The sequence below is a fragment of the Anolis sagrei genome, chromosome 6 (genome assembly GCF_037176765.1).
Source record: "Anolis sagrei isolate rAnoSag1 chromosome 6, rAnoSag1.mat, whole genome shotgun sequence".
Lineage (NCBI taxonomy): Eukaryota > Metazoa > Chordata > Lepidosauria > Squamata > Dactyloidae > Anolis > Anolis sagrei.
The window spans coordinates 109245867-109268887 of NC_090026.1; the positions used below are offsets into that span (position 1 = coordinate 109245867).

The 23021-nt window shown below is 39.9% G+C and overlaps 1 protein-coding gene across 2 annotated transcripts in view; it reads right to left on the minus strand.

Moving 5' to 3' along the window:
• ARHGAP21 (Rho GTPase activating protein 21) overlaps positions 1–23021 on the minus strand; it is a 115785-nt gene that overhangs the window by 91004 nt on the left and 1760 nt on the right. Inside the window, exon 1 of one of the 2 annotated variants that reach the window (XM_060782415.2) lies at positions 20227–20247. The exons of the other annotated variant lie outside the window; for it this stretch is intronic. Within the exon in view, the coding sequence (XP_060638398.2) occupies positions 20227–20229 (3 nt within the window). The 5' untranslated portion in view covers positions 20230–20247. Of the gene's footprint in view, positions 1–20226; positions 20248–23021 lie in introns of those variants that run through there. 2 annotated transcript variants of the gene reach the window in all.

Consider the following 23021-nt stretch of genomic DNA (forward strand, 5'->3'; position numbering starts at 1 on the left):
CACTATCTCCAAGCAGTTCACCTTATTTGAACTGGACGGGCGTTGGTTCTTCCAGGCAAGTGGTTGGGACACTGTGGCCCTCGACTCCCATCAGCTGGTGACCAGCCAACTATGCGTGGCAGTGGGAACTGCAGCCCAATATCCCAAGCAATAGTTTCCTTCACCAATTATGCTGTCAATATTTCCACATGAGTCACGGATAAATGTGCTGGTGGTGGTAATAATAATAATAATAATAACAACAACAACTATATTTGTATACTGTAACTGCACCAAAGGGACTCTGGGCAGTGTTTTTGTGGAATCATTCGCAACACTGTTATAGATAAGGGAAATCTCTAGAACCTCAGTTGTTGTTAGACTACCAATTCCAATTAGCTTCAGCCAGTATTGCTGGTGGTCAGGAATGACAGTAATGTAATGATAATAATATTTATTTATTTGACCAGTCATATGACCATTTCAAAATAGAACACAAGTAAAAAAACAAGGCAAAAAGGTGAAGACAGCAGCTGACCTTCTATTTATAATCAGAATCTTATTTTCCTGGTTCTTCTTTCAGGAAATCTGCTCTTTTCTTAATAGCTTCCAGAATAAAAAGGCTTACTCTGATTATGTTGGATCTTTCCTGGCCTTGCAAGAGGGTAATGACAGAAAGGTATAAACTTAAAATCACAAATTCCTCCAATGACTAAGTGCAAGACACTGGCTTCTGTTTAGGAATCCTATAACATGTGAGCCAAACCTCCTTTCAATGACATATCCATTATGTTTCTGCTGTACTTCCATCCCGTAAAGAAAACAGGAAAGGGGGCTATACTGGAAACATCCTTTTTCTGCTAGTGGAGAAAAGGACAGAACAGGATATTTTTCTTGCCAGAACATTGGGGCTGATCATCTGCTATATTTGAGTAACATATTTTCTCGATTCTGTTTTCACATTCTTGTGAGATGTTGCTTTTTTTGTAAATGTGACTAATGATAGGTACTTTCAGAACACATCAAAACATATTTCTCATGAAGTGCATCTAGGGACAAGCCCAGCTATGCAAGCTAAGCAAGAGCTGCCCAGTTTTATTTCCATCACTTGCCTCACTGAATCTAAAGGAACATGCAAACTGAATAACAGCTATCCACGTTTGTATACCTTTTTGGAATCTTCTTTCAGGTGTCTTGTTTATCATCACAAACAGTTTTTTATGCTTATAATTGGAAAGGTAATTCCAATTTTGGAATTAAAAAACAACAGTGTGTTCCAGCAATATCTTTAACACCACTTAAGCCCTACACCTTCTACATGGTTTGGCAAAAACTTGATCAGAACAAGCTTACAAATACAAGGATTATTTTCTCATTTTTGATGTTTGTACACTGTAGAATTGATTTCTGATGCCATCCTCTACCCTATGATGTGAAGATAGGTTAAAACCCACTTAATATTCTGAAGTGTTACCAACGTTCCCATTACAAAAGCAAGAGTACCCTTGCATACTGGATGTAAATTAAAAGTGAAGATTTACAAAAACAAATATGCTGGATTTTTTGAAATGTTAATTTTGGAAGAAATGGGAAGCAATAAAATCCAGTTAAGTTCATCAAATGTTTATTTCACTTGATTTTGCTCCCGCAAGTGCAAACAGGAGGTATCTGCCAGCCAGAAGAGGTGAGGAATGGTGGGAGCTGAAGTCCAATATCTGGAGGGCCACATCAATCCTGCTCTCTGCCTTAATGAATAGGAGAGCACATTGGTTCCTGGATTGATTGCCCCGAATCTATTAGCTAATCTACAGAGAGGAGGAAGAGAGGAAAGGCTCAAACTGACAACAAATCAGCCACAAAGTTAGCCATCAAAGACAAAGGATTCATCACCCAGCCTCATACTATAAATCATGTGAAATGAACACCTACCACTTAATAGCTGCTGCCCTGAGTCCTATTCTCCCTTTCTCTTTAAATGTTTAGAACAACATACTCATGCTAGGAGCCCCCAGTGGCACAGCGAGTTAAACCACTGAGCTGTTGAACTTGCTGACCGAAAGGTTGGTGGTTTGAATCTGGGGAATGAGGTGAGCTCCAACTATTAGGCCCAGCTTTTGCCAATCTAGCAGTTTGAAACATGCAAATGTGAGTAGATCAATAGATACCGCTTCAGCAGGAAGGTAACGGGGCTCCATGCAGTCATGATGGCCACATGACCTAGGAGGTGTCTATGGACAATGCCGGCTCTTCGGCTTAGAAATGAAGATGAGCACCCCCCCCCCCCCTTCACCTACCCATGCTACATTGCATGTTATAAAAACAAGCACACAGATGGGTTTTAAACTTAGCTAAATGAACGAAACATAGAAAACATGAAGCAAACTCCCTTTACCTTATTTCCATGACTCGCCAATAGTGCTTTAGTAGTATATTGTAAACATTTATGAAGATAACTGGGTTAGTTAAGAGTATACAATTTACAGACAAAAAGCTGAGCACAGGTAGTATTTTGCAGTATTTGCTTACAGCCTTGTATAAAGGATAAGAGGTTAATTCTGGAAAACCACATCACTTAAGCTTCTATACAACTCGTCTGAGGGCTGATTGTTGAAGTTAGTTGAGCCTGTCAGCAAATTCAGCAAGATCTCCAATTACAACAATAGGCAGGTTAAGGCAGAAGGGCCTGCAGATCTGTAAGGGTTTTGATGGTTTGTTACTCATTGCTACATGTTTTGGTGGTAAAACTACAGACTTCGTTAATGTGGCCAAAGCACTGCCAAGTCTGGACTTAGGGAATAAATTTCAGTTGTTGTGTTCAGTATCTAATTTTTTTTAGTGAGTTGGTCATTTTATCCACACTTAAGTTGGCACAATGGTATATTTTTTGATAAATGTACATAAAATCCTGTTTCAAAGTGTAAAAAGTCAAACAAAATGGAAGGTATATGTGCTTATTACAGCAGCAACAAATGCAGCAAGCATTTTGCAAAGTAATGTAACAAACAGAAGATCAACCTCAGGACACCTGGAACCAAGTCAGGAATTCTGATTAATTTTCTGCTGTTGGCAAATGAATTAGTGCCATAGCTGTCATGAATCAGCAGGGTAAGAACATTTGGGTATTGATTTCTCTCACACACACAGGAAGTTATTAACTCCCACAATGCAAAGCCAAATCAAACTTTCTGAAAGGCATATGATATAGTCTCTTAGCATTTGAAGGCTTTCTCATAGAAGAAACACAACAGTATCTGAGGAGAATTATTGTAGTTTGGTTTTTCTTGTATCAGATTTTCAAATCCAAGGAACAATAAATGCTTCCATACCTCAATTCCAGAAAATATTGAAGTTCTAAACCACACGCTTTGCTCAATTAAATGGGCTAAAATTGGAACATCAGAGAGCACTGTCAAAGAAATTTACAGATCAGTTAAATCCCAAATTTTGAATCACTGTTCTGACATGAACTGATTTAACACCTTCATGCAAGACATTTTTCCTCAGTATTGACTCTAAAGTGTAGGAATAACACTAACCTACTTCACAGACTTTTAAGGCTTGTGCATATACAACATGTCAGTCTAAAATGTCAAGCAGCATGATTACAAAAAGACACGCAGATATTACGTTTGCCGTGTTCCCTTGTCATTATGTCATAACATGGTGACAAAAATCACTACGTACAACACTGTGACTTGACACCCACATACTTTTTGGTAGCAATAGATTTTGCATCTCCTACTGAACACGAGAGCATGGAACCATCAGACCACAGATTACTATTCTGAGTAGTATTGATACCACACCTTTTCTCTTACAAAAAGACTCAAAGCAGCCAACGTTAAAAACCATAACAATGTAAGAATCGCTTATACTCTAAACTAGCCGTCCCCTGCCACGTGTTTCTGTGGTCCAGTATGGGTTTATGTAAATATGTGTGTGTATATATTTGTGTATATGTGTATATATGTGGTTTTGTGTATGCACTGTAATGTATTTCTTTATTTTTTTGGCTTTTTAACTCTCTTCTGCTGTGTTTTTCAATGTTTTTATGAGTGATGGTCACTCGTTGGCCTGACAAGTGTATTGGGTCCAAATTTGGTGTCAATCTGCCCAGTGGTTTTTGAGTTCTGTTAATCCCACAAACGAACATTACATTTTTATTTATAGAGATGAAAAAAATGATTCTACAATCTTAGAACTATTATGATAAAGACTCTATGCCAAAGACTCTCTCATCCCACATGATACTGGCATGTAGAACCACTGGCATTTTATAGTAGAAATAGTTTCTGAGATGTTTGGTCCCAGGACATAAAGATATTCCCCTGTACTTTGCATCTCGAAGCAACCAGTGAAAATACAGTATGGCCCTCAAATTCATGGCAGATATGTCCCTGAACTTACTGTGGAAATATGAAACCACGGATAATAGTAAAACCTATTTAAAGGAACTACTTCCGGTGGAAGTTGACCATACAGTTACAGTAAGTGAAATCGTTGGTACTGGTTCCCATGGTTAGAGTGGTTGTACTGTATCATATGCCTTTGATTCCCAAAATGTAAGAGGCAGGCATTCTTTGTTAAATGATGTCTCGAAATTATCTGCAAGTGCTATAGGATACACTACAGTACAGCAGTAGTCCTCAAACTTTTTAAGCAGAGGGCCAATTCACAGTCCCTTGGACTGTTGGGGGGACCGAACTACAATTTAAAAAAAACATGAATTCCTATATACACTGCACATATCTTGTCTGTAGCGCAAAGAAACATGGAAGAACAACACAATATTTAGGATGAAGAACACTTTTAACCAACATAAACTCAGCAGTATTCATGGAAAGTGTGGGCTGCTTTTTGGCTGATGAGATAATCAAGTTGATCAGGACTGTTGTTATTGTGTGCTTTCAAGCTGGTTCAAATTTAGGGCGATCCTAAGTCTAAAGTTTAAGGCAGGGACCAGGTAAATGGCTTTGGAGGGCTGCATCCAGCCCACAGGCCTTAGTTTAAGAATCCCTGTGTACTGTATTGTCCTATATGTGTCTGGTTAAGGGTTTGAGATCTTCAGGGAAGATCCTTCCATCATCCTCACAGTCATGTTTAGTGGGTCATGATGGCAACAGAATTCCCTTCCGAAGAAAACTAAACTCCTTGTTTTTCCACTGTCAAGCAAAGATATTTCTTATTGAGAGGGTCTTTGACTGACGGGTATTGCATTTTGTTATTGAAAGTGCTTTTAAATTTATCTAAAGTCAATTGCATTTCAATAATGCAATGTATCAAACTGTTTTAAATTGTAACTTTGTAGCTTTTACTTGGATAGTTTTCATTAACCCTTTGAGAGCCAGTTTTGGAAGGAATATATTGAGCAAAACACAGTATAAACAGTCTTAATAGCATGGACTAGAATGGAAATTTGTTTTTCTAACAAAAAATGTGCAGTCATAACAAGTAAAGTTTCATGATCAACATTTGTCCGCTCAGGCACTCAGCAAAGTCTAAGAACATATACAGGTACTAACCTAGCCAGGGGAAAAATACAGCTCATATACAATATAATGGCTCACCACTAATCTCGACTCATAAAAGTTAAAACTAAATCCAGTATAAGATAAAGATAAAAGTCAAGTAGCATTGGAATAAGACCAGCCAGAAATGATACTGCAAACAACTTTCAAGGATGATTAAGAAAAGAGTCCCTTCACCTGATTCTAAAAAGACCAGAAAGAAGACCCAAGTGGCCCTCTCTGAGGATATATATAGTATTTCTATTCCGCCTTTCTCCGTGGCCAGACCCAAAGCTGTTTACAGCATATAAAACACACAGTATCAACAATAAAACATAAAATGCAAAAGTAAGAACATAATAACACATATACAATAAAAAACAACTTCCAACTTAATAGTCAACCTTCATTCCTCACTTACTGAGGACGCTTAAAAGAGAACCTATGAAAATGGCTGGCATCTAGGAAGTCATATGAGTGAGAAAATTAATCCTTTTAGGACTTTACAAGTCAAACACAGCATTTTAACAGTAGCTAGAAGAAGTTGGGGAACCTGTGCAGAGACTGTCAAGGCAGCAGCCAAAAGTGACTGCACCTACTGATGTATTTGGGTTCAGTTGAAATTTCTGAACAATTTTCCAAGGCACACAGAATCATAGAATCACAGAACACTTTATCTAGGATTTTCACATTGATCATTGTGAACATTGATCATTAAGGAGCACCCGGTGGCACAGTGGGTTAAACCCCTGTGCCAGCAGGACTGAAGACCGACAGGTCGCAGGTTCAAATCTGGGGAGAGGCGGATGAGCTCCCTCTATCAACTTCAGCTCCTCATGCGGGGACATGAGAGAAGCCTCCCACAAGGATGATAAAAACATCAAATCATCCGGGTGTCCCCTGGGCAATGTCCTTGCAGATGGCCAATTCTCTCACACCAGAAGCGACTTGCAGTTTCTCAAGTCGCTCCTGACAAAAACAAAAAACAAAAAAAAATGATCATTCGACCACACCCTTCAGACACTGGTTTAGAGCAAAGTCAGGCTAGTTGGTTCATTAAGAGAATGTAGAGGTAACACCCAACTGTAAAGCAACACTTCATCTCACCCTGTGGATTCACAAAGATATAAAATGGACTTGGCCTCTCCCACTAAACACATTCTGGCCGACCAAAGGCACGTCTAGACTGATGGGAAAGTCCCAGATTTTGTTATTATACTTTCTGATTATATGTGTATGTTTGTGTGGATGTATGTGATTCTAAGTCACATGTCGATTTGTGGCAACCCCATAATTTTCTTAGGTTTTTCTTATGCAAGAAATGCTCAGAGGTGGTTTTGCCAGTTCTTCTAAAACATGGCCTACTATCCCCGGGATTTGTTGGCAGATTCCCACCCAAATAGTCTAACCAGGGTTAACCCTACTTAGCTTTCAAGATCAAATGGGATGTGGCGCCTTTAGGGTATGTAGGCCTGCCTCTGATTTTATATTGGGTTAAAATAAACTGGCCTGGAAAACACTAGTGTACATTTACTTGAGGAAATGTCCCATTGAACTCAGTGGAATGGGATTCTAAATTAACACAGAGAGAGAGACCAGAGACTTGGTCCAAAAGCCTTGATTTGTTGAGATACTTAAAACAAGCCATCAAGGAAATATAATTAGCTTCACAAATCCAAGTAAAGAATGTACTTTGGCCTCTTCCATCAGCTAATGCAGAAGTAGCGTCAGGGCTCTTATTTGGTTTTAGTAAAATGTATTGCAGAAACTATGAGTCATTAGACAATTACTCAGTTTTAAAATAGCATTAAGATCACATGCGTATTGTCATAATTACAAATGGAAGTATTCATTTTTAATTTTTTTATTATGATATATCCAATCATTTAACAGGCTTTGCAATACATTGTTTCAAGTATCACTTTGCAATATTAATGCTTAATATATTCCTTGGATATGTATACCTTCCCACGCTTCCCCCCTTCCACCTGGACCAGCAATTCTGAAGGATGTCATTGATTTAACTGAGTGGAAAACCTGGTTCAAAGTTCTATACCTATCATTTCCATCTGTTTTGTCAATTAAAATAGACCATTTCCTATTCCAGTCTTGTTTTGTGCAAATATCCAGATACTTGTTTTTCCTTTGATTAATAAAATCATGTATTATGTATTCTGAGAGGTAAGACCACCAAGTTTCCACTCCAAATGTCGACTGACATATTCCATATTTGCTTCTTGACTGCGTTACTTTACTAATCAAAAGCTTGGTTCCATAATCATGTCTTTGTTCTCTTTCTAAAGGTCAGGAGGGAGGGTGCTGATGTAATCTCACTGGAGAGACAGTGCCAGAGCCAAGGCACCACCACTGAGAAGGCCCTGTCTCTCGTCCTCACCAACCACACTTGCAAAGCAGGTGGGACCAAGAGCAGGGCCTTCCCAGAAGATCTTAACCTCCTTGATGGTTCATTGAGGGAGATAAGTTCAAACAGGTAAGCTGGTCCAGAACCATTCATGGCTTTATAGGCTAAAGCCGGCAATTGTGCTCAGTAGCAGACTGGCAGTCAGTGGAGCTGGCGTAACAGGGGAGTTTTGCACTCCTTTTATGCCTCTCGGGTGACAAATCTGGCTGCTGCCCATTGGGCCATTTGAAGCTTCCAAACAGTCTTCAAAGCAACCCCACGTAGAGCATGGCCCAAAGGCAGTCAATGATAGCTTTCCACCAAAAAAACTGGCCCTCCTGCCCACTCTTTCCCCTCCCCCACCCTGCAAACTTCAGACCCCTCCAGTCCTCCCAATCCCTCCAAATTAACAAAGTGCAAATGCAGATCTTTAAATTGCACAATGCATGGGGGTTGAGGGGCTGCATGGATGTGCAAATCTAAAAGAGGTCCATAAAGTGCAAGGCAGGTCTTGGGTGAATTGTAACCTATGAGGAAAAGCCAGTTAACGTGCTAGCAAGTGACCAAGTCCTCTATTATCTTCTTGATTTTTCTGTAATAATTCTGAATTGTTTTGCAATCCTACCACATATGAGAGAATAAACCTATCTCCCCACATTTATACCAACATTTGTTGGAAGTGTTTCCCATTATATGTGCCAATTGCAGGGGGGTTCTATACCACTGGAGATTATTTTCTATTGGATTTCTTTGATCCTAATTTGTTTAATTTGCTGGATATTATTGATATAGGACCTTATTAATTTATCACTAAAATTTATTTCTTGTTTCCAACTCTCTATTAGGGTGGTATTTAGGTTGTAAGATAGGGTGGTTAGTTCCTTATACATTGTCCTGATAACTCCTTTCTCTTTCTCTACTTTCCTTTTAATTATTCTATCTAGTGGGGCATCTGTCACCTCTCTTCTTTTCATAGCCTAAGCTCTATTGGAAAGATCTAACCACACTATCTAGTTCCCATATCTGCATTTATCTTTTCCCAGTTTATTATTTCTCCATTAGGTTCCACAAGATCCCCTACCTTTTTATTCCCATTTTCTTTCAGGGCCCTTATTAGGTTCCTGAATGTCTTATCCTTGTTTACTTAAGTTTCTAATGGGAAAGGGTCTTTTTTTTTTTTTACTTGTAGTGTGTTTTGCCATTTCTTCCAAATCAGCAACATTGAAAAGCAGGGGCCAAACTTTAATTTTTGGGCATCTTTTTTGTCTATTCTCTCTCCCATATACGTCCCCCTTTAAATGGAAGTATTAGTTTACCTCGTTGCAGCTTCTAAAAGCTGTCACAGATCCTTGAGTTTACAGTATATTTTCCACAATCAATACAGAATGTACATTCCCATCTTAAAGATCCTACATATTGTACAAACTGTAGAATGCATTCAAAAGACCATTTCAAGATTCACTTCCAGCAATCTTACATTTTACAATTTACTAATGAGTTCCCAGCCATACAATCTAATTTGACATGGGAGAAAAAAGTCCACATCTTGGTCAATTTCTTGCTTGCCTGAGGTATTGTGTTTAATCAACCGGTCCAATACAGTGAGTCATCTCACTACTGTTATGTTGGAGGTGAAAGGGCCTCCTTTCTGTCCGATTGAGTGCAGGTGTGGTCCTGTTAATCCCTGGGTGTTCCATTACTAACAATAGGTAGAATCAAACCACTCATTCATCCATGAAAATATGTTAAGAGAATCTCCATAGTTGGATTACAGCACAGAATTATATGCAGATATAATTGTCATCACCTCTTACAGAAACATTTATAGCTCTGGAATACTTAGGATGCATTACTAATAAATGCAAAAGGATGTATGCTTTGATTCGGTGTGAAAGTTTTTCTAGTAGGCTTCAAAATAAAATGGAGGCCAAAAATAGACGGGGATAATTTCTTGATTTTTATATTCCCCATCTTTTTTTTTCTTTTTTCTTTTTTTTTTTTTTTGCTTTGCCACATTTTAGCTGCTACACAGGATGTTCCCCCAGGTTGACTGTTCACTTACACACATCTGATAGGGAAATGGTTCCTATAGGAATTTGCCAGATCCTCCAGGTGATTCTGTGGTATATGTACCCTAGAGCAGTGGTTCTCAACCTGGGGTTCCCAGATGTTTTTGGCCTACAACTCCCAGAAATCTCAGCCAGTTTGCCAGCTGTTAGGTCTTCTGGGAGTTGAAGGCCAAAAACATCTGGGGACCCCAGGTTGAGAACCACTGCCCTAGAGGTTAAGACAGAGTTGCACTGGAGGATCCAGCAAATTTCTAGAGAATACCTCTCAAGGACTCTCTAAGTCAGGATTCCTCAAACTTTTTAAACAAAGGGCCAGGTCATAGTCCCCAAAATTGTTGGAGGGTCGGATTATAATTTGAAAAAACCATGAATGATTTCCTATGCACACTGCACATATCTTATCTGTAGTGCAAAAAACACTTTAAAACAATACACTAATTAAAATGAAGAACAATTTTAACAAATATAAACTTATTAGTATTTCAGTGGGATGTGTGGGCCTGCTTTTGGCTGATGAGATAGGATTGTTGTTGTTGTATGCTTTCAAGTAGTTTCAGACTTAGGTTGACCCTGAACGAGGACCGGGTAAATGACCTTGGAGGGCTGCATCCGGCCCCCGAGCCTTAGTTTGAGGACCCCTGCTCTAAGTTGTACAATGCAACTTTTGGTATGCAACTCTTTGCAAAATGAGGTACTGTAACTGAATGGTGTGAATCACACTCCAGCCAAGAACATGTTCCCCACAGAAACAGGGGTTTTACTGTGTGACATACCTAAAGTTCAACTGTAACTCTAAAGAAGAGATGGATGAGAAATCTATTCTGGTTATTTTTAATGCTACTTTGCACCCAGAAAGCCAATTCAAGTGCCAAAAAAAATTATGTCAAAATATACAATTCTCTAAACCAGTAATTCCCAAACTTTGGCCCTCCAGATGTTTTGGACTTCAACTCCCAGAAATCCCAGCCATATTACCAGCTGTTAGGCATTATGGGAGATGGTCCAAAACACCTGGAGGACCAAAGGTTGGGTAAGCCAAATACACACCTCTCTGGAAAAGCAAGGCACATAAATTATATATTTGAGAAAAAGTATACCTAATACAACAGTTAATAGAAAGTACTTGGAGAGGGGAAATGTACACCAAATACTTCTGATGAAGAGATTTTCAAAAACTAAAAAGTATGGGGAAATAGGACGGAAGTGGAGATTTGACCATTTCTGAGAACACATTATTGGCACAAGTATATACTTACATTAAAGTGATAACAGCAGCAAGGTAGGCAAGATGTTGTTTTTTACAGTAAAAACCACATCTGGACACAGAATGCAAGCTACTTTCATTATACAAAAATCACAACCAAATAATTAAACTCTTTTGTGTCACATAATTGCTAAAATCAATGGGATCTTGCTTTGTGCATCCTTCAAATTATTATTCAAGACCAGGGCTGTGCAACTGTTAAGAGGCTGCACTGAAACACATACACCAGAGATCAAAAAAATAATAATCCTGAGTTCTCTCCTGCCTGGCCCTGCCCTAATCTACCCAGTCCAACAGGATGCATGTGGACATGGATCCCACATTCTATATCCTTGAGCTAGACCAGGAATTGACAAACTTTGGCCCTTCAGGTGTTTTGGACTTCAACTCCCACAATTCCCACAGTCAGTAGGCTGTTAGGAATTTTGGGAATTGAAGTCCAAAACACCTGGAGGGCTGAAGTTTGCCTATGCCTGAGCTACCCTTATCAATACGGACTTCTTCATATGAAATTCCACAAATGTCAGATGTACTTGTTCTAACAAAATGAGCTGGGACATGACTGCCCTTTTCTGGATAATATTGAAGAATAGTTGACATAGTGGATATGTTTACATCCTTTTGGTCAACTGCTTTTTAATAGTGTCCAGAAAAAAATAGTGCTCTTAACAAATCATTTTAATTGGAATACTTTCATTTAAGCATATTATAATTTGAAGTGAAATCAACCGAACCAGACAGGCTGAAACTGCAGCATAACTGAATTGTGTATTTAGCTGTAAATCAGCAACTACGCCAGTGGATACACAAAGCAAGTCCCAAAGCAAGTCCCTGCATAACTCTGAGCAAGGAGGACAAAGACATCTACTTGAAGTACCATTCTCAGCTCTGACTCTTCTGACGATCTAATACTTGAAATGGCCTGTCAGATTAGTTCCCACAGCATAAGTTCCTGAGACAGGGAGAAGGGAACATATGGCTCTCCAGATGTCAATCTGCAATTCTTGTCAAATGTATCCAGCAAAATCAATGGCAAAGGGTAGATTACGGGAGTTTTTAGTTCAGCAACATCTGGAGAACCAGGGACAATCATCTCTGCAAGAACTAACTTTAATAACTATTTTTTTTAAAAAAAATGGTAGAACAACAGCAGATCTTACAAACTTCACTTTCAGAAATCAGCACAATATTCTTATAAGCAAGTAGACTTCCAAAAAATCCAAAATCTTATATTTTGGAACACATGACAATTTAAATATGACATAACATTATCAATACACCAATAACATACAAAGCTTTTGGGATGAGGGGAGAATCCAAACTTTGCTTTCTGATTGTGTAACCAGTTGTACCGGTTTTTCCAATTTCTGAACAGGAAAAAGCTAAGAAGTAAAAACCCATAAACTGAAGTTTTACAGCTGATTTATTTATATATATTGATTTACTACTACTTTTGTATTATGGTCTCTTTTAAAATAAAAGCTATTTAACATTAGAAAAAGGATAAGAAAATGTCAATCACAATATTTTGATGAAGTTTCACAACGTATACTCCATCTTTTGACTGGGAATAGATAATCTCCCTCAGCAGTTATAATCTTGCAAATTTTTATATCTGTATGTAGTCTTCCTCTAACTCTCTCTTTAACAACTACTTCCAAATAACATACAGTACCATTTAGATGCAAGCAAACTATTTAGCTGGCAAGAGTGGTTCTCCATTCTCACAGGAAAATCCTCATCAGTGCACAAAATATCCACAAATGGTCCCCTGCAAAGCAGGCTGACCTGGATTGACACACCAATTCCATTTACTAGATTAGCATCCAATCTGGGGGGAGCCAACAGGAAGACACAAGGGAGGTGAATGCATAGAAAGCTCAATGATCCTTGACCCCTTACAAAGGTGCTGCTTCAGTTTTAGTTAGGTTTTGTGAAGCCCTTTCACAGCCTGGTACAGGCAGTAATGAACAAGATAGGTTCTGTAGGTTTGACGTAAGTTGAATTTGTATACAAGTTGGAACAGGTACATGTTTAAGTGTAACTCCAGCCACACACACACACATATATATATGCGCTTTGGATAGCATAGAAAAAGGCAAAAAACCCTCTGGTATCTGTTTTGCTGTTTATGTCCCCGTGCAGAAGATCTGACCTCACTTTCTGTCCCTGTGATAATCAGATTTTGAAAAAAAAATGACTTGTTGTGGAAACAAGGATTGTAAGCAAACTTCAGTGGAGACACCTTTTTCCCATGGTAATCCTCCCAGGAGTGAATTTCCCTTCCTAGGGGGAGATTTCTCTCACTTCCTGTTATCTCACTCCCATTCTTAGCTCTGAGTCATTTGTAAGTCGGATGCTTGTAAATTGGGGGCTGCCTGTACTTGTCTTTTCTGATACTCACTGTGATGGGCCTTGAACACAACTCCCTATAATTGTGAACTGCTCACAAACAGAACCATGCATTTTCAATTTAGCCAACAGACACAAAAAATTAAGTCAGAAGTAAAAGCTTTTTTTTTTTTCAGACAATGCACTACTATATTCAGTATCATGAACACCTAGGACCTGGAGATGCCACTTTTTTCAACTAAACTCTCAGAATACTTGCAAAAACATGACCATGCTGATTGGGGAACTTTGTGAGCTAAGACACAAAAATAATAGTGTCCCATGAGGAAGATGAAAAAGAGGAATAGATTATCATACACCTGTCCAAAGTACACTATACTTCAATGTTAAACGTGGAAACTGACTTTCCTTTCCACGTGGACATATGAAATTGCTTTAAACCAAGTCAAGGTATCAGTCCACCCGGTTGAAAACTAACAGCGTTCACTGCAAGAGGTTCTTTGGGTTTCAGTCAGGTTTCTATCCTCACCTGGATATCTTTGGTGGTCGTGCAACCAAATACTAATATTGCCCAACCTACTTTAGCTTCCAAAATCAGACAAGATGGGACGTGCTCAGGGTGATATGCTAGAAACTCAGATGCTTTCACTCTCTCTGCTTTTAACCTCAAGGAAATATCTGAAAGATTTTGCTTCCACTTTTAAACTCTTGCTGAACTCACTTCCAAGTTATTTATTACACTGATAGCCAGCCTTTCTGCCTCAGAAATGTCAGCCAAGAAATTCGTATTAAAAACACAAATGCAAAACATGAAAGCAGAAAAAAGATTGACCAAAAATGAAACAAAATTCCCCTCAGTAAAAATTCAGCTGAATGCTTAAGTCGCATCCAGGGGGAAAAAGCTTTTTGTGCATCACAAAAAGGACAACTTGTCAGAAAGCTCAAAATTCAGAAAGCTGGTTCTGGAAGAATATAATGTATTACAGACACAATGCAATACCTGGTTATGAACAAATCTGAATATATTTCAGGTAATAACTGCAAATTGCGGTTCCTGAGTTCCTATACTTGTGCTTCCCATTCTTCAGCCAAAGCACTAATTTGTTTACTTCACTGGATATACAAGCAATTAAAAAAAAAAAACCCTTGGTTTGCATAGGTTTCCAAATAGCTTTTACAGAATAATAATTCCATGAAATCCTCTAGCACTATATTAAAAACTTTAACTCTACGTGTTTACTTGTGAAAAACATTCCTACTAAAGTCAGCAAGGATTACTTCTGAACAAACATGCTAACAATGCACCAATAGGTCCATAACTGAAGACATCTGTTTAATACGGGCATCATATATTCTTAAGGCAAAGACCAATTCTAATGCTACCACAGTAAAAGTAAAGGTCAGTGCATTATAACACCATTACCATAAGAGAAGTCATTTGCAGTCATCAAGAAAGCAAAAGATCCAACAGAAATCTGTAAATACATCCATACCATAGCCGAACAGCAGAAGCTGTTAGCCCCAGCTTCTGCCAACCTAGCAGTTCAAAAACATGCAAATGTAAGTAGATCAATAGGTACCGTTCAGACAGGAAGGTAACAGCGATCCATGCAGTCATGCCGGCCACATGATCTTGTAGGTGTCTACAGACAATGCCAGCTCTTCGCCTTAAAGAGAAGCACCAACTTCCGGAGTCGGACACGACTGGACTTAATGTCAGAGGACAACGTTTACCTACCAAGAAATACTGATGAATACAATCTATTCAATGATCTTTAGCTCAATTGTGTTAGTTCAAATTAAGTGACTGTGTGAGAATTAAGTGTGAGAATTTTATCTCAAATGTTATTTGCATTTCCTTAAGGCTGCAAACAACCTGAAGACACACAACAACAAAAGACATATGATACAATCAACAGGAGATAAAAGCAGCACAAAAGTAGAAGATGGACTGCTGAAATTAGAACAGGAAACATTTCAGAATAACTTAGTTGTCTATTACACGTTAAAGCATATACGTTTTGAAATTGGAAGAACCCCAGTTTCCATTTTTCAAATAAAAATGGTTTATACCTCAGGAAGACATGATGGACTAAGACTTCTAAGTTCCAATCCACATTCTGCCACAGAAACCTACAGGATGATCAGGGCAAGTCACACTCTCCCACCTGAGAGGAAAGCAATAGCAAACTCCTTCTGGACAAACTCTACCAGGAAAACCCGGTAATGGGGTCACCTTAAGGTCACCAAAAGTTGAAAACAGCTTGAAATCACACAGCAAACAAACAGCATAATTCCTATCTCATGCCATTGCTTTTACCAGTAGTAACTAACTACCATGAAACCGAGTTTAAAGAGAAGCATAAAACATACAAATTTTGGAAATTGGCAATGAAGTCAAAACAAAATGGAGAATTAAATTCATAAATGAAGCTTGTTAGGTTGCCCCATAGTGTATTGCAAGATTTCCACACTCTGATGAAGCTGCCTTATACAAATAAAAACAAATGACACATTAAATTTGTCCAGGATTATACTGAAACTACTTGCTTTGGGCATGTTCTCTTACACAAATGTACATGTAAATTCAGTGAATAATTGCAGAGGCATTCTCTATTTTGTACAGAAAGTACTTTCCACTGATCAGTAGTTGAGCAGAAACATATGGAGAAGGTGACAAGAAATTAATATTCTGTGTGCTGTTGAAGTCTTTCATGGCCAGAATCACTGGGTTGCTGTAAGTTTTCCGGGCTTTATGGCCATGTTCCAGAAGCATTCTCTCCTAACATTTCACCCACATCTATGGCAGGTATCCTCAGAGGTTGTGAGGTCTGTTGGAAACTAGGCGAGGGGGATTTATATATCTGTGGAATGTCCAGGTGGGTAATAAAACTCTTATCTGTTAACACCTCCCAATAAAGGATTCCCCCTGGCAGGAAGTAGCCAGGCTTTGAAGCTGCAAGGCCATTAAATGCTAATCAGCATGGCCAATTGCACCATTAACACTTGCCTCAAACAGACAAGAGTTCTTTCTCCCACCCTGGACATTCCACAAATATATAAACCCCACTCACCTAGTTTCCAATAGACCTCACAACCTCTGAGGATGCCTGCCATAAACTGGGCGAAATGTCAGGAGAAAATGCTTCTGGAACATGGCCATACAGCCCGGAAAACTCACAGCAACCCACTGATTAATATTCTTTTTTCACTTTAAATATTTCAGAACCTCGATGATTATTTTTCCAAGAAAATTGGCTGCACGTGGATCACAGTTTTGCATGCACTTCTTTCCCAACTTCCCTTATTGCTATGGAATAAAACAGATTAGTAGTAGATCCAATATTTTAAATATCCATAGCATCTCACATTCCCTTCACAGATGGGAACATGGAAAATGCCATATAAGCCGATGGACAGCTTTGCACTTCAAAAAGCATATGTTCAGATGTAAGCACATCAGCCTCCTAAACCACATTCTCACATACAACAAAGAACATTAAGATGTAACAACAGTTGCTCAATTTATATTACATGCTACCTAACTGTCAAACGATGGTTTGGCAATCAAAAATATTTTCTTGGAGTGATAGGATCTTCACACTCATGCAACTTCTGTACACCCTTATGCTGTTTCAAACATAAAACAGCAACACAGGTAAACAGAGTCCACTGTTGAAACCAAGATTAGAAGATAAATTCAAGGGTGTATCCATATTACATAGTTATAACACTTTGACACGACTGCAACTGCTGTGGAATTCTGGGGTTTTTAGTTTGGCATGTGGCTTAAAACTGTCTGCTAGAGCGCATCCCTGGAATACAGTGAATTATAACTATCTCCTCAAACAACAAATCCAAGGATTCTGCAGGAATGGTATCAAACTAATTTTAAATGTGCAGTGTGGATATATCCTAGAGTTAAGCAACAAATGTACTTCCAATGGTTCACACATAAATACCAAATCACAGAGAGAGGAAGAAAGGAAGAAGGAACGCCCAAAAGGAATAAACAAGGCTATGGTGTTTGGTCACCAGGAAGTGTACCATCTGAAGGGCACCATCATGAATCTCATACAAGAACTTAAGAAGGAAAAAAAATGAATTTTTATACTTTCCAATAAAGATGTCATTCAATAAATGCTTGGCACACCCTCTTGACAATGAGCACCTTCTCCAGAGTATAGCAGTGCTAACATTAATTAACTTGCACACTGGGTTTCTATAGTGCTCATCTCTTCAACCTGTGGCCCTCCAGGTGTTTGGAATTCAGTTCCAGAATTCCTGACCATTGAACAAGCTGGCTAGGGCTTCTGGAGGGTCGCAGTTGAAGAGGTCTACCAATACATTATAAATGCCATGTTCTAGGCATCAACCAGCCAGGCTTTGAAGCTGCAAGGTCATTAAATGCTTATCAAGGTGGGCAAGTTACAACATTCACACTTGCCTCAAGCAGATAAGAGTTCTTTCTTCCACCCTGGACATTCCACAGATATATAAACCTCACTTACCTAGATTCCATCAGACCTCACAACCTCGGAGGTTGGCCCCTTCCACACAGCCATATAATCCCGAATATCAAGGCAAAAAATCCCAAAATATCTGCTTTGAACTGGGATATCTGAGTCCATACTGCCATATATCCCAGTTCAAAGCAGAAAATGTGGAATTTTATTCAGCTGTGTCGAAGGGGCCGCTGCCCGCCATAGATGTGGGTGAAACGTTAGGAGAGAATGGTTCTGGAAAATGGCCATACAGCCCAGAAAATTCACAGTGTAGTTAAAACTACACTGGCCTAGAAGCGCTGAATTCACTCTTCTTAAATCCAGATACTGCTAAAGGAAGCTACATTACTTTAATAATTGATATACCTTTCCAAATAAAAGCAAGTCCACCATATTGAAGCTCACACTGAAGAACTGAACTTTTGGCCTGTATCAATAGGAGTCTAGTGTCTAGATCCAGGGAAGCCATGCTACCCCTCTATTCTGCCTTGGTTAGACCACACTTGGAATATCATGTCCAATTCTGGGCACCACAATTGAAGAGAGATATTGACAAGCTGGAATGTGTCCAGAGGAGGGCAACTAAAATGATCAAGGGTCTGGAGAACAAGCCCTATGAGGAGCGGCTTAAAGAGCTGGGCATGTTTAGCCTGAAAACAAGAAGGCTGAGAGGAGACATCATAGCTATGTATAAATATGTGAAAGGAAGTCATAGGGAGGAGGGAGTCAACTTGTTTTCTGCTGCCCTGGAGACAAGGATGCGGAACAATGGCTTCAAATTACAAGAAAGGAGATTCCATTTGAACATTAGGAAGAACTTCCTGACTGTGAGAGCTGTTCAGCAGTGGAACTTTCTGCCCCGGAGCGTGGTAGAGGCTCCTTCTTTGGAAGCTTTTAAACAGAGGCTGGATGGCCATCTGTCAGGGGTGCTTTGAATGCAATTTTCCTGCTTCTTGGCAGGGGGTTGGACTGGATAGCCCATGAGGACTCTTCCAACTCTATGATTCTACGATTAACTCGACAACCATACATGCAGGAAGAAGGATGTAGTGCTCAATTTTGGACAGAAAATAAAGTACACAGAAGAAAAGACAATGTGTACTAACTATGCAGTTTAAAAGAATTAGATATGAAAGCCGAATTAGATATCAAGCCGAATCAACCATCCTGCTAATCTGCTGTTCACCATCTCCCCTCCAACAATATTAGCCTAATTTTTGAGATTTTAAATAAGATTTTAAGAATGTGTTAGTAATTATGTGGATTATGTTATGTGTTGTTTATTTACATTGTTTTATTATTTATTGAGTTGTTTTTTATTTGTTTATATATTACAGTTGGCATTGAATGTTTGCCATTGTGTATTTTGTTGTACGCCATCCTGAATCCCTTCGAGGAGATAGGGCGGGCTATAAATAAAGTTTAATTAATTCAGAATGGGGGAAAAAATCTGTTTTATTGGGGGGGGATGAAAGTATTTCTAGAGATTTGAAAACTTGCATGGTGTTTCACGAAGAAGAGCTAGTTCAGTGTCATGATATCATCTCCCTTATTTGTATGCTTCATCTGCAAAGGATTCATTATGGTTTACCAAGCTTATGATAGGCAGATTATATGAACAGCACCTAGCACACTTCTGCCACACATTTCGAAACTATTACCAAATAGCTGTCAGTCTTTGTTTATCTTCATTAACTTTCAACAATAATCTCCTTCCACATAGCAAAGCTATACTCTCTCCTTAACAACCTTTCTGAAAAATGCATATAGGTTACGAAGGCATAAACATATCCCCAGTACAAATTCTCCACCACAGTTCTTTACTAGGACTAACCCAGTTATGCTGGGATCTCAGAAGGCACTCTTAATACAGGACTGATCTTTCAACACCATAATACCACGTGGCACTGTTATATCAAAGCACCAGGGTAACCCAAGGACAGGACAGTAGATTAAAGTATACCCTCTTAAACCAACACTATTTCTAAAAAAACTATTAAATTCTGCTTCTCAAAAGGTATATTTGCCATAATTGAACTACAACACCTTTGCCTATATATGAAGAAAACGTGCACATAGTGTGTAAGAGAGAATATAATACAACAACGTCACAAGCTTACGTGCAGGAGATGATAAAACTTTCTCATACCATATGCTCGGCATAAACACAAGCACAGTACACCAGCATGCCTTGAGTCCATGGGAAATCCTCATAAAAAAATTTTTCGACTACCAGGAGTCAGTATGTAATGCCGAGTAAACACACAGGACTGACTGAGATTTAAAGCTATTAGTACTATTAATATGGAGCCTGGGATAAAAGGTTGAAACAGGGGCCTTTCTAAGGACAGCCTATTAGTCTGAACAACCAGGCGGTGCTGCCGTAAAGCATTAAAACACATACAACTTTCCTAAACTAAAGATATACATACACACGCACACAGGAATTTCCCAGAAGCAATTGTGGGTGGGAGATAAAAAGGAGGGGGAAAAAGGACAGCTCTACAGATCTGAGCAGCCCGAATGTGGTCTCTTCCAAATCTACGGTTCTAGGACGGGAATGGGCAAACTTGGGCCCTCCAAGTGTTTTGGACTTCAACTCCCGGCTGTTAGGGATTGTGGAAGTTGAAGCTCAAAACACCTGGAGGGCTCAAGTTTGTCCATGTCTGTTCTAGGAACTTCCTAGGCACAACTGTGGGTGAGTGGGAGAAATACAATATATAAAAGCCCTACATATCTGAAGGCCCTTCCACACAGCCATATAACCCAGAATATCAAGACAGAAAATCCCACAGTATCTGCTTTGAACTGGTTTATCTGAGTTCACACTCTCAGTTCAAAGCAGATAATGTGGGATTTTATTCAGCTGTGTGGAAGGGGCTTCAGCAGCCTGAATGTGAAGTGTTTAAAACACACAGAAGTTTTCCAAACATTGTATTTTCCTGCATAGCTGGGATTTGGACTGGATGGTCCTTGGGGTATCTTCCTAACTATTCTAGGACCTTTCCAGAAAACAACTATGAGTGACTGGAAAAGAAAAACATAAAGAAAGGAGGGGAGGTTCCGTATATAAAGGCCCTACAGACCTGTGAAGCCTGAATGTGCAGTGTTTAAAGCAACTAGAGACATAAGAGTGTTTTGATAATGCTTTCCTGTATGGCAGCAGGAGGGACTGGATGGACTTTGTGGTCTCTTCCTATGGTTCTAGGACTTGTGTGGGCAAACTTGGGCCCTCCGGGTGTTTTGGACTTTGACTCCCGCAATTCCTAACATCATCGGGCCTTTAGTTTTCCCCCTTAGCCACTTAAGCAGAAAAGAAAGGAGGAAGGGGCCTGAGACTGTTAGGAATGGTGGGAGTCAAAGTCCAAAACACCTGGAGGGCCCAAGTTTGCCCACGGCAGTCCTAGAACCATAGGAAGAAACCACAAAGTCCATCTAGTCCCTCTCTCTGCCATACAGGAAAGCATTATCAAAACACTCTTATGTCTCTAGTTGCTTTAAACACTGCACATTTAGGCTGCACAGTCCTAGATTCATTGGAAGAGACCACTAAGAGTTTAAGAGGTTGAGGGGGAAAGGAAAGGGCTTGAGGCTGTTAGGAATGGTGGGAGTCAAAGTCCAAAACACCTGGAGGGCCCAAGTTTGCCCATGCCAAAACCATTGGAAGAGACCACTAAGTATTGAGTGGCTGAGGGGAAAAAGGAAAGGGCCTGGGGTTGTTAGGAATTGTGGGAATCAAAGTCCAAAACACTTGGGAGGGCCCAAATTTGCCAATGCCAGTCCTGGAATCATTGGAAGAGACCACTAAGGGCTTAAGCGGCTGAGGGGGGAAAGGAAAGGGCCTGAGGCTGTTGGGAATTGTGGGAGTTGAAGTCAAGAACCACTGGAAGAGACCACTAAGGGTTTGAGTGGCTGAGGGGGGAAAGGAAAGGGCCTGAGGCAGGCATGTAGCTGGAGGGGGAGGGGGGCTTCATTATTTAAACTGTTATGTTTATTTATATCATGATCTGATCACCATAATATATCCCATATGCATGGGGATATTGGGATAACAATACAAAAGATTTGCTAGGGTAGATCCTCAGCCCCCCCCCCCCCATCAAAATCCTGGCAATGGGCCTGGCCTGAGGCTGTTAGGAATTGTGGCAATCAAAATAGATAACCATTGGAAGAGACCACTAAGGGCTTGAATGGCTGAGGGTGAAAAGGAAAGGGCCTAAGGCTGTTAGGAATGGTGGGAGTCAAAGTCCAAAATACCTAGATGGCCCAAGTTTGCACGTGCTAGTCCTACAACCATTGGAAGAGGCCACTAAGAGTGCAAGAGGCTGAGGGAGGAAAGAAAAGGGCCTCTGTTAGGAATTGTGGGAGTCGAAGTTGAGAACCATTGGAAGAGAGCACTAAGGGCTTGAGCCACTGAGGGAGGAAAGAAAAGGGCCTGAGGCTGTTAGGAATGGTGGGAATCGAAGTTGAGAACCATTGGAAGAGACCACTAAGGGCTAGAGTGGCTGAGTGGGAAAAGGAAGGGACCTGAGGCTGTTAGGAATGGTGGGAATCAAAGTCCAAAGCACCTGGAGGGCCCAAGTTTGCCCAAGCCTGTCCTAGAACCATAGGAAGACACCACTAAGGGCTTAAGTAACTGAGGGGGGAAAGGAGAAGGCCTGAGGCTGTTAGGAATTGTGGAAATAGAAGTCCAAAACACCTGGAGGGCCCAAGTTTGCCCACGCCAGGCCTAGAACCATAGGAAGAGACCACTAAGGGCTTAAGGGGCTGAGGGGGAAAAGGAAAGAGCCTGAGGCTGCTAGGAATGGTGGGAGTCAAGAATTCAAAACACCTGGAGGGCCCAAGTTGGCCCAGGCCTGTTTTAGGACCTTCCCAGGAACAACTGAGGGCAGATGGGAGAGAAAAACAGACAGGAAAGGAGGTTTCATTATGTATACCAAAGCC